Source organism: Nymphaea colorata, chromosome 8 (assembly GCF_008831285.2).
Source record: "Nymphaea colorata isolate Beijing-Zhang1983 chromosome 8, ASM883128v2, whole genome shotgun sequence".
In the NCBI taxonomy this organism is placed as follows: Eukaryota; Viridiplantae; Streptophyta; class Magnoliopsida; order Nymphaeales; family Nymphaeaceae; genus Nymphaea; species Nymphaea colorata.
Genome location: NC_045145.1, coordinates 16713808 through 16726721, shown reverse-complemented (window position 1 = coordinate 16726721; position 12914 = coordinate 16713808). Strand labels below are relative to the sequence as shown.

General features: G+C 39.2%; 1 protein-coding gene across 1 annotated transcript; it reads right to left on the bottom strand.

Moving 5' to 3' along the window:
* Window positions 1-8373: 8373 nt before the first annotated feature.
* On the bottom strand, window positions 8374-12457 carry LOC116259453 (protein TIFY 6B-like). The gene is made up of 7 exons (XM_031637283.2): window positions 12223-12457; window positions 10797-10987; window positions 10218-10531; window positions 9998-10097; window positions 9315-9627; window positions 9118-9172; window positions 8374-8812 (listed from the first exon to the last, which is right to left on the bottom strand). The coding sequence occupies exons 1-7, from the start codon at window positions 12365-12367 to the stop codon at window positions 8713-8715; spliced, it is 1218 nt and encodes a 405-aa protein (XP_031493143.1). The 5' UTR covers window positions 12368-12457; the 3' UTR covers window positions 8374-8712.
* Window positions 12458-12914: the final 457 nt, after the last annotated feature.

Genomic DNA, 12914 nt, shown 5'->3' with positions numbered 1-12914 from the left:
AAAAGGTGACTGGGATAATCTAAGTAAACAAAGTTGGCTACTAGTTCAGTACAGCTGAAAAAAGGCAAAACCTTTTTTAGCATGGTGAAGGAGCGACGGCTCCCATGAGTGTGAACTCTGTGTAATCCGAAGAGGGGCGTCTCTTGGTGCTTGAAGGTGTATCCTAGGGTTTTGCTGCTGCTCTTACGAGCATCTGGTTTGCGTTGTCCTTCAACTCATTCTAGAGAAAAATAAAAGAACTGCCCCAGAGGATACGCCCGATCCCTGTACGGCTGTGCCCTTTGAATTTAGGCCCTGACCAAACTGAGTTTGGGGTAACCTACCAAGTCCAAACCTGACAGGACAAATTTACGTACGACTCGCCTTTTCTACGTATAACCTATCTTTCTTAGGGGCTGTTTGGTTGCGAATCCTTTTTTTTTTTTTTAATTTCTTGGTTCTTGCTTTTGTGTTTTTGAAAATTTGGTTTTTATTTCTAAAAAGTTGCAATGTTTTTGTAAACGTTGAAAATCTGGAAAATACGATTCAGTTTTCGTTTCTGTTCTGTTTGAATGTATCCATGTGATTTAGAAATAAGTCTCCCTCTCTCTCTCTCTCTTTGCCCAAGCTTGTGCACTGGAGAAACCAGTTTATCGTCTAGATGCGTCTAGCACCAACCTGAATATGTTAATTGTTTCTTCTACGAGCCTTACGAGAATGTTTATTTTGATACAGTCTTCGTTATATTTTTTCACCGTAGAAATACCTTTGTTTACTGGCATAAATTTGAATTAGAGCTTTTTGTCGTCAGGTTAAATGATACTGCTGAGTGTAAACCGGTTCAATGTAATTACAAATTTGTCGCTACAGTACAGAGGGCGGAGAGGCAAACCTATTAACCTCGACATTTGATAGGAGAAGAGATAAAACTTCAAAAGTTTCGGATGAACTATGCTTTCTGAGAGTACAAAGAAGCTTTTATAATTACGAAAGTGTTGCTCAGAAGACGTTCAATCATGCTCATTTAATAGATGATTTTGCAATCTTAAATCTGAGGGACTCGTGGAATCTGGTCATCAAGCCCAATAATTGGAGTCTTGTATCCACAAGATCTCATGGAGTTTGCTTAGGGTGCAGTCCGGGCAGTGAGATCCTTGGACTACCCATTGTTGAACTTTTAAAGCTTCCTCCAAACAGCGTTTCTAAAACTCAGTTTTTCCAAAACAACTTTTTCTTTCTTCTTTTGAATAACCTACTAAGGGGTTTCTTTTTCACCCAAAGCGACGTTTTGGGGTACATGGAACTGTTCATCTCATTTTCATTATTATTATTAACAACTTTTCTCTTTCATTTTTTTCAACCACCTATCTTGAAAAAATAATTAGCAACAATGGTTTCCTATAAGTCTCACACTTAAATGTCTCCTATATATATATATATATATATAATTTTGCAATGTTTGGAAAAAAATGTTTGTAAAAAATTGTTAAGGGTATGGTTGTTTGGCACACTAGAAAAAAAGGACGTTTTACAAAAACTAGATTCGACAAGTGACAACTTGGTTTTTTAAGGACATTGAAAAAACGATTTTTGTGAAAACTTGTTTTCTAAAAACCTTTTTTTTTTTTGAGTTTTGAAAACCTGGTTTATGTGTTTGGATTAGAAGATAAACCAGGTTTTCACTTTCTAAAACATAGGTTTTTTGTTTGGATAACAAAAATGAGTTTTAGATTGTGCTTTTAAGAACTATATGAAATCTTTAAGTAGTATCTATAAGATATTATTTCTATATTATTAATATTTAAGAATTAAAAAAAATGAAAACGAGCTGAAAAGCGCCATGCTGATACCTAAAGGCACCGTATGCTGCTCAGAGTTTAGAAGTCGAAGCTGTGAGGCATACATAAAAACCATCTCAAATATTCAGATAAACAAAAACACGCATCTGAATTAATTTAATCAGGAATTTAAAAACACCGTACTAAAATGCATTATACTTTATGGCATAGACAACCAGGATATTAAATGACTAATATATTTTTACCATTGATTTTCTTAGTCATCAGTCTTAGAAATATGAACGATTAAGATGCTCTCTTACGGCTTTAGCATTTATTTATTATTTATTTATGTACTTATTTATTTATATATATGTGTAAAAGCTCGTGAAGACAGCGTAAATATATATAAAAGCTCGTGAAGGCAGCGTAAAAAGAGTCAAGTCTGTTGAAGAGGGGAGAAGACAAGACGCTGCCAAAACTGGCAGGCGCCATGAATTCTTTGAAGCAGGTACGGGTGGGGACAGCAAGTTGCAGTGACTGGGCGGCCTATGACAGCCATGGAGCAGACCAAAGGTACAGATGAGAGGAAAACACCATTAATGGCATTGACGAATCGACGTGTTCTAAGAACCCAATTGATTGGCAGTGCGATAAGTTCGTCCACATCATCGACGATGGCGGGAAGAGCAGGCACCGGCACTCAACCCCAATTGACTGACGGAGAATTTTTCTGCAATCAACCCACCGACAAGACGAGGAGGAGGCATTTATCCCCACTATTTTAAGTTTCCAATTAATGCAGCTTCGGCCAGTCGACAGCCAGGTGGAACACGCACAAGAGGCAGATTTTTCTTCCTTTCTCTTTCAATGCATGATCCGTTTTTGTGGCCATTGTAGATCAAAAATGAAATCCTCTGACGCATGCTGCGGAGCCAATCATCTTCGCATGTGGTTCAAATGGCAATAAGTGGATTTAGTTTTTATTTTTATTCTGAAGAAAATAATTTGTGTGGCTCCAACAGCTGCTCTGCCAACTTTGGCTAATGGCCGTCCAAGTTGATTGAAAAACCCAATGGCAGATATAATAAACAATATGAAAGCACTGCCTTTACTTACTTTCTTCAGTTAGATGCTCCTTTGCTTTTTTAATAGGAATAAAACGTGCCCCTTACAAAGTATGAATAAAAAGCATCGGAATTTCCTCTTTTCAAACATGCAAGTCTCAAATCGTGTTTGAGAGTGTGTCTTCTTGTTTCAAAGTTTTCATAACATAAATGGTCGCACTGTATGTTTTTAGTGCAGAATTGACACTTGTATAAGAAAGTTCCAATGTCTGAACCTCTTAAAAATGAAATTATTCCTCAGGTTTTAAATGAAAATCATGAAAAGATATATAGCAGAAATATAAACAATCAACGAAAAACTGAAGTTGATAATTTGTCCTTGAGAAGGACACAGTGGGTCTCGTGTTTCACATGTTACATCAAGCCGTCAACAGAATGGAAAAATATGTCGGTTTGGATCCGGTGCCTAACACTAATAGATTAACATCGGATTAAGTAAATGGATCAGATTTGGGTACAAGAAATGACATAGTTGGATTGGGATTTAAATTCCAAAATCGGACTCAACTTCAGATTTGGATAAGATTTAGTTTGATTAAATATACTATACCCAACGTTCATATATTTTAAAAGCCGATGCTTAACATGATGTAATGTGGTTTAGAAAATCCATATTAGCACATGATGGTATCGCTCCGGTGAACCTGAACCCACATTTTAGTAAAGAAAATGTATGCGTTAGCACGAAACGGTTAAACATGTACCACAAATGAAACCCGCATATGTAGTTGGTTAAATTAAATCTATTCGAAACAATTCAAGATAAATTATGTTTCTAATACTCAAAACTTACCATTTGAAAACCTTTCACCACTACTTCAATCCTGGTGGCACACTCACGGGCGGAGGGAGGGAGGGGGGGACTGCCTAGGCCATGACCCCACCCTGGCTAATGAAAAAAAAAATTACATTGAAAAATGTATAATTTTTTAATTACGCCATGTATTTTTGGATTTGAATTCAATTTGATCCTACCCAGATCCAAAAGTTGGACTGTCGGTCTGCCCCTGAAGAAAATCCTGGCTTCGCCCCTGGCAACACTTGAGGACAAAGGAACGAGGGACTCTCAATCAAGTAAAGGGATTTCTTTCCACTCATTTGAAAACAGCTACTACAGAGAATATGAGCATGTGATTTGTCCTTGGCAAAAATGTAGATGAAGATGAAGATGGGCAAGAGTAAAGGAGCAGGGTTGGCCATTTCTACTAGCACAGTGCACCAAGTTGTTGCAGGATACCAAAGCCAGTTGGCCTGCAGATTAGAGCAAGTTGGCTGCGGAAGAAAGAAGACGACGATGTGTTGGTTGACGTGCCACGAATTAAGTAGACATGAAAACAAGATATATTCCGTGAGGATTTGTGGGTTTGTCCTTGTGAGTTTGGACAAAGAAGGCCTCTCATTGCTTGTTTCTCACTTATTGGTTGTTTCCATATTAAAATTTGAATTTGGATTCAGATGAGAATGAAGAAAATCTAAATCGTATTTGGATCTGAATTTTTAAATTGAAATGTGAATTCAGTCAGGTTTTGACTTTTAAATTCACACCCGCATGTAAATCCAACTTTTAAATACACAATTGAATCCGAACGGCAAGTTATACATCTAAAAAGCTGACTTTCAAAATTTATGAATAATAAAGGTACCATATTTATTTGAAATTAAATCTGAATTTGAATCCAATTTGTACATAATTGAACTGAAATCTGATCCGTTGTCTGAACTGATCCAATTTCTTAATTGGGTGTTTTAAGTTTTTTCTGAGTAAGCGAGAGGATTATCCCACTGCCTGAGCAAGAGCAAAACAGTCTTAGATTCGGCCCCAATTGATTTGCTCCTGTACAGTCCAGTATTTATGTCATTGTTCCAAACCGATTTGTCCAGCTCTGATCAATGTGTTCCCTAATATATATATATATATATATATATATATATATCTTATTCTTTAATCATGTTATTGACACATGCAACACAAATACATATCTTAGTAAAGAAATTATATTAACACCAATCAATCCTAACTTATAGCTTATTAGCTTTGAGGGGCGTAATATAGTTGGTTGGATTAGTGAGTAGTGAGACAGTAAAAACCTGGTCATCAATTATGTTCTCATAAATGCTATTCCACTAAACCATAAATGGTAGTAGACTCTACTCTCAAGTTGAATGAATTAAATTATAAATTCACCCAAGTTCTGAAACAACATTGAACCCCACAAACATGAAAAAAAAAAAACGATGAGGACTTTGGCCTCTTCATAATATCTCCCCTTCAAAACCATATGTTAGTATATTATATATATATATATTAGCACATGATAGTGTAACACCCATGAACCTGAACCCATGTTGTTAGTAAAGAAAATGTACACATTAGCACATGATGGTAAAACATGTACCACAATTGATATGGTTGGCTTCATCTATTTGGAACAGTTGCTCAGACCAGTTTCTTAAAAATTCTTTATTTTTAAGTGAGAATCTTAAACAAGTACTTCTCCAACAATTTTTTTTGACTCCGCTGCTGATTCGGAAACAAGTTAAGATGATCAAATTATACGGTATGTCATGAATTCAAGATCCACAAATTATGCTTCATATACTCAAACTTTACTTTTTCAAAAACTTCCGCCGCTACTCCAATGTAGTTCTCGACCATAGGGACCGAGGAAGAAGGGGTTTAGACTCTCAATCAATCAAGGGAAAGTATTTCCTTCCGCTCTCCTAGAAAGAGCTGCTACAGAGAATATGAGCATGTGATTATCCTTGGCAAAAAAAAATGTTCCGCCCAGATTCGGTCCGCCCACTGAAGAAGAAGAAGATGATGAAAAGAGTAAGGATAAGAAGCGGCCATGGCCATTTCTACAAGTACAGTGGACCAAGTTGTTGCAGCACGTGAGAGCAAGTTGGGCAAGTTGGCTGCGAAAGACGACGACGTTTTGGTTGACGTGCCACGAATTAAGTACAGATGCAAACACGATACCTTCCTATCATAAGAAAATAATTTTAAAATACGCGTTGATTGTCCCGCCTTATCTCTTGACCCTGTTATCGACTTTGGACTCGCGTTTGCATTCGCCTATTATGAAAGATGATGGGCCCTTGCCATTATCAGCTCCCCAATGTCACGTCAATTTATGACTTCCCCTTTTTCTCCTTCAACTTGCGCTGGTTTAAATAATAAAATCTCAACTCGCTGGGTGGTAAAATTTGTCTAGAAGCTTTTTTTCCTTTCTTTTTTTTTTCCCCTTATAAAAGATAAGGAGAATCGAATTTGAAGCAAAAGTTTTTCTCTTATGAAGATTTGAAAAATCCAGACCCAAATATAAATCCGACTTTTAAATACACAATTGGATATGAACCGTACAGCTATATATCTAAAAACTGACTTTTATACTTATGTATATTAATTGTAGAATATTTGTTCAAAACTAGATCTGAATTTGATTGTGAAACTGAATTCAATTAGATATTTGTTTACAGCTGAATCCAAATCCAATCGGTTGTCACTTCTTAGATTGGAATTGATCCAATTTTTTTAATTGGATGTTGAGTTTTTTTTTTTTATATATCCGATTTTTAGAAGCAGTTTGGTGATATGTGAGGTTCGAAACCAAATCTCTGACATCCCTAATCCAAAATATGGCCTTGCACATAATATTATTGATAAATAAACACTGTAGGAGCTGAGGAGGGAACAAAATTATTCGTAATTTTGGCATTCAACGTGCATTGCATTTGCTCGGCAGCCCCACGGGACAGCCCGACAACAGCCTTATTTTTGCCTTAATTGTTTTTTTTTTCAATTAAATTAAATTTCTTTTTTATTTATTTTAAATATTTTGAAAAAGTTGATTCGTCTCGTACAGTCCGATTCTTTATGTCATTGTTCCAAACCGATTCATCCAGCTGCGATGGATGTATGTTTCCTATTAAGGCTGTTTGGATGACACTTCAAAAGCAAGTTTTGATGGGTTTTTGGAGTATTTGAGTGCCATTAAAACCGGGTTTGACGAAAACTCGGTTTTTACAAAACCTGGTTTTGTTGAATGCAATGAAAATCCTGGTTTCCTTTGGGTTATTCAAAAACCGGGTTTTACACGTGCCGTTCAAAAAAACGGTTTCTAAAACTCATTAAAAAACTTAGTTTTTATAATCTGTTTTTACAAAACTGGGTTAGAGAAAGCACGCCCTCTTAATCTTACATTAATAAGAAATAATTAAATTATAAACCCCAAATTTTCTTTTGGCCCAAGTGGATAATATTATAAGATTAAAATAGTGAGGGGCTACAGGGTGTGACCGAGCTGTAAAGAATAGACAAAAGAGGAGGAAGCACCAACCGTGTGACCCACCCAAGATTGGGTCTTGGATACGCTTCACATGGCTCATTGTACTCCATTAATAAATTCCACACGAAACGTAAAGATCAGAAATATTTAACACGTTTTATGTTTGGGAGTAGAAAACTCTTTTTTTTTTTTTTTTTTTTACTTGCCAATCTGGATCTGTCTTCAAATTTTATGACGCCCACCGTTTTGTCAAGAAGAGGAACGGAATGCTGAAAAAATAATATTAAATTAATAGTAGTAAATACATCCTTCAATTCAACTCAAGTGTCATAAATATAATTCATAACAATTAAAACTCTCAAACAAAACAACTGTGATGCTCTTTGCAACTACCAAATTAAATTTTAAAAAGGAAGTTAGATCAAATGCCCACGAGAACGTTCAAGTGGTGATATTGGTAAGAACAAGACCGAAACCGTGTCCGGCCATGAAATTGCCGTGAGACCGATGAAAAGTTTTATGAAGCAAGACGACGAGCAACCACGACTGGAGAAGGGCACGTAAATAAAAGGATAGACGCCATCAAAGCAGAAGAATATGTATTAAAAAAAATATGATCATAATAAAATATGCTTTGGCTTCTTTATTGTAGAGAACGCGGTTCAAAGATCTGGCGCGGTATTTTTGGCGACTTCCCAGCGTCCGTCCACGGAAAGGTTGGACCACCATCGACGCCTACTCCGCCATGCCTTAAAAGAGAAAGAAAGAGGAATAATTGGCTTTTAACTATTGTGCATGTGAACTGCTGCACTGACGCAGATCCACTTGTTTATTGCCATTAAAATATTTCAAAGATTCTGACATTCTTGTTTTATCTTGATGCCGACACACGTTGTAAACGCCATCGCATCATCCCAATCCTCCCCCACCCGACCCCCTCTTTCTGATTTTTTGTAGCCCTTCAATATTTATTTTGAAATCTCAGACAACCCCCATGTGCAGTTCCCCCGCTCACATCCACCTCGAGAGAATTTTTATGCTATGAACTTTTGCTTTTATAATATCCGCGGGACAGAAAATTGAGTCCACCAAAATAGTTGGCAATTTAGTTCTGCTAGTGCTCGCATGCCTTTTTCGAGTAAAGGAATCAGATTCATCCAAGACAAGGAGAAAGGGGATGTAAATGGTCTGAACATGAAATGACAAAACTTAATCTTCTTCCCTCGAGTCAAAACCCCCCCAAAAGAAAAAAATTATACAGAGATGAACTTCAATGTTCTTGTTCAGCTTGCAGATATATAAATTTATGAAACCATCAGAAACTAGAATTCAAGCTACAGCTTTCCCAGACGGGAAAACCTCTGGTTACAGAGAAGAGAGAGGAAGGAGAGATCTAGCGATTGCTCGTTCATAAAATTATAAAGACCAAGTATTTACAATTTGAGAAAAGCATGCCCTCAATTTCTTCACCGACTGCTTCCCATTGTTTTTATGCTTTTAAGGTGCTCACAGTAGTTTGCCAGTCTTTCAAGCGGGGCTTCACTCCCCTATGCTTGTCGGAACGTTGACATCAAGAGCAGAATGGTCGCCCTCCTTACAAGCTTCTGGCGGCTTAGCATATGGCGAAGCAACTGTCAACCTGGAAGGCAAGAACCAAATATCAGATTGTTGGAGGAGAATGGAGGAGACCAAGTAAGAAGACCTGCCTATGCCATTGTGAAAGCAAAATGGTTTAGAGAATTTCAATTTCTGATGTAAAAAAAAAGCACTCAAGACGTATACAAAAATAGAGCTTCTTGAGCTAATAGTTCATTTGTTTAGTTCAGCAGGCATTGCCATATTCCAATAGCAATAACCAAAACCTTGTAGAACAAAAGTAATATTATCTAATAAAAACCACGAATGAAAGAACAAATGATAAGCAAGTGCAACTAGGATAATTACCTCTCCTTGCGCTTCTCCAAGAATCGAGCTAGTGAAGCTTTCCGTGCCTGAGGAACTGCGGCAGACAAGGAGAAATTATTTAGCTTGATACCCAAAAGGAAAAAAACACAATGTCCAGATATCCTAATCGGGCTTCCTCAACAAATTGGGAAGAATAATCCCAAAGAAAAAGAGAAGTCGTGCAAGAAAATAATAACCTGTTGGACCAAGAGTCGCCACAGATGCCAATGGTGTTCCCTTTGAAGGCTCTTGTTGGATTTTGCAGGCCAAAGGGCTCATGGTTTTAGCTGCGGCTACCTCATCCGTGCTTGTAGACCCTCCAGCAGATTGAACACCCGAATGACCACCAGAAAACTGTAGCTGCGAAGTTCCAGAGACAGGGCTAGAAAGCCCCGAACAAGTTGCTTTCATTGCATTAATGTGAAACCCGTTCGCAATGGGTTTGGTTGTAGGTGGAACTTGGGCCATGAGGTTCTGAGTATTTCCAGCCAAGAACATGATTGCCTGAGCCTGCAGTTAAGTGGATAATGATCATTTACAAATCATCCCAAACACCAGCAAACTTGCAAATCTTTGTTCTAGCAAACAACCTGTGGTGATAAGCTAGACAAAACCACAAGTGAACTTTACAATAATCAGGTCAAATTTCATACGGCAAAACAACAGAAAGTGGGATCTATGCATCAGCTGGACTGATCCAGAGACAGGTCTCACTCAAAACCCTTACTAAATTGGAGCCATTTGAAATAATTTTCCAACAACCATACAATGCCATGGTGCAGTGAGTAATCAAAGGTCAAACCAGAAATAGATATAGCCACATGCACAAAATCAGTCTACTGATAGACAACAAGCCAATTTCTGAATTAGTGAAAATTACCTTATCCAAAGGAACATCCTCAAACACATTGACTGAGCCTCCATAGAAGATCGTCAATTGTGCAGATGGAGTAGGCTTTGCTGAAGCAATTGGAATGCTCCTGCAAAAAGGAACCAACATCAGCACATGCCTTCATGGGCAAGCGCAACACAAGAAAAGGTTCTTCTTGTGCAAGTCACATACAAGAGAAGAAGAGTGCAACCCAAATCACCATCATTACCTGGAAGGTGCAGAAACAGAGGCCATATCCAGCAAACCACCGTAGTGAGTAGTGACAGGTACCCCTCCAAAGGGCTTCACCGATGCAAGCCCATTGGGAGATGTGCTTGCAGCTGTCCCATAGAGCTTGTAATAATTACTGTTCACTGAGGCTGATAAAGAGCTGCTTGAAACTGGAAATACCCTCAGTTCTTGTGAATGATGAGATGTCGAGGGTCCCTGACCAACAGATTGAGCAGGATAGGTGGCACAAGGAAGCCCAAAATGGCTTCCCTGCCCAATATGTGGGCCATTGGTATCTAAGGTGAAGCTTTTCTGAAAACAAAAGGATGGACAAGTGAAGCCAAAGTTAGATCTATGGTAAAGCTTACAAAACGTGGTCCAGCTATGGAACCAGATGTCGTCTGAGCTATCCCATATACCAGACCTGAACTGAATGAATTTCAGTAGAACATGCTAGCTCCACCGTGCAACCCAACAATCCTCACAAGGTTGAGACAAATTGGATTGTCAAGTTCAGGTCAGGTCACGAGGTCTCAAATACAGCCAACTATAACAAAAATTCTCACAGATAGCAGACCTTGGCTGCAGATGGAACTCTGCGGTTCGTTTCATACGCATCCACAGATGAGATGGGCCCAAATCCAGATGAAGAAAGTTGATCGTATCCAATCTTCCTAGACCTTTCCTCGTGAGCACCCCCTTTAATCGTCATGAATTGTTGCAACGGCAACTTGTTCAAGTAAGGCCATTGAGGGCTCCCCATGAGTGCTGCAAGAACAAAAGTACAACAAAGAAAACGGAGATCTAAGTTATCAGGCGTATACAGGCAAAATAATCCCTCTGCCCCCGGATTATAGGTTAAGGTCAGTAATTGATCCAAGATCCAGGATCAATTTGAAAGGTTCTCTTTAAGCCTCAAGCATGAAGATTACATATTCGGAGTTATATCCTCTTCCTCCTTCTGGTGTGGAGTATAACGAGTTTTTCAGGTAAATGACTTGATCCTCATCTAAACCTCAAGGGATTGTATTTCAACACTTGACGCATCAAAATTAAGGACTCAAATTCATTTACACATGACTGTTACTCATTAATTCGTAACGGAAAACCCCATTCAAGAGGCAAAGACCCCCGTTACATGGTCGTAATACTGAAAAGAACGACATCGACGGAAAAGCAAAAACGGAGGAAATCCCGATCACAAACTGCCGCATCGAACTCCTAAGACAAAAAGATAATAGAAAAGGAAGGTTTAGCTTCAAGTTAGTGAAAGAGGATCTGCATCTTATCATCCTATTAAAGCGTCCGCGGTCCACAAACACAATTCTATGTCGTCGATTCTCGAGACCAAAACAAGAGCAATCGAACAAGTCGTTTACAGAATTCTTATAACGCCAAATTAATGTACAAAAAAGGGAAATATTTTTCAACCTGTTACAAGCAAAATACACTTGCGAAAATTGGATTAGAAATGTAAGAGAAGTACTAGAAGGAGCTCAACAGCGAAGCACTAAAAAAAGATCTGCGACAGAGCATACAATCGCACGACTTGAGCCAAAAAAAAATCCAAATCGACCTTCAAAATCTGGAAATTAAGAGTAAATAACCAGAAAATTCAAGTTACCCATAAAAACTAATTCACGAGCATTTCGGGAAGACCTCCTGAAAGTCATGAATATAGCCCAAAAAAACAGTTGTCAAAAATATCAAATCAAGTAAAAAAAAAACCAAGTAAATCCAAAATAATCACAAAATCCACAGAACAACAAGAGGCACGCTCAGATGAACTCAAGAATAGATTCGAAAGCTCAACTTCAGAGAAAACCCCGTCAGTCACAAAAAAACCACAGAAGAACACCGACACCCACACGAGCAATTTTCAAGAAACACTGTGGAAAACCATAGCAAGGTGAAGAGAAACCAAGTATTCAACTCCCCGCTCCCATCTCCCAGAACAAGGAAACCCAATCCTCCATGTACACAGAGAGAGAGAGAGAGCTTACGGGAGTCGGCAGGACGCGCATCCACCACGGAGTTCTTGGCCGCGAACCTGCGACAGAGGTCTCTTTCCTTGGCTTCCTCCTTCGACGACGCCTCTCTCCCTCTCCCCCCCTCCTTCGCCACCCCGAGGAAGTCCCTCTCCATCATTTCACCGCCGCCACCACAAGCAAAGCAACCTTCTCCTCAACCACAGAGCGAACAAGAGCGAGAGAGAGAGAGAGAGCCAAAGTACGAAAACGAACGGGGACGTTGGATTCTTAAATTACCCCAACAGGAGCTACACCAAAAACTCCAGGGGGGGAAAAAAAAAAAAAAACAACCCGATTACCGTCTGGTCCCCGCTGTCATAACTCTCGACGAATCCGGACCGTCCGATCCCGACTTCGAGGGCAAGCGGCCACCGGCAGAGCCGGTTACCTCCCCGTCAACGACATGTGCGCCGTCCAGATCTCTCCCTCTCTTTTCTTCCCTTTTAATTTATTTATTTTCAACACATGGAGGTTCGGCAAATGGGCCCACCCACGTCACGGTCCAATTCCCACCTTCCCCTCCTGAAAACCGCCTCCTCCTCATCCGTCCGGCACGTGGCATGTGGTCCATCGCACGTGCCAAATTCAACGCGGCCCAAACCTACTCACCCTTCCAGCACAGCACGCGACGCCGATCCCCGCTTCCCTCCTATTCTCCATTGCCC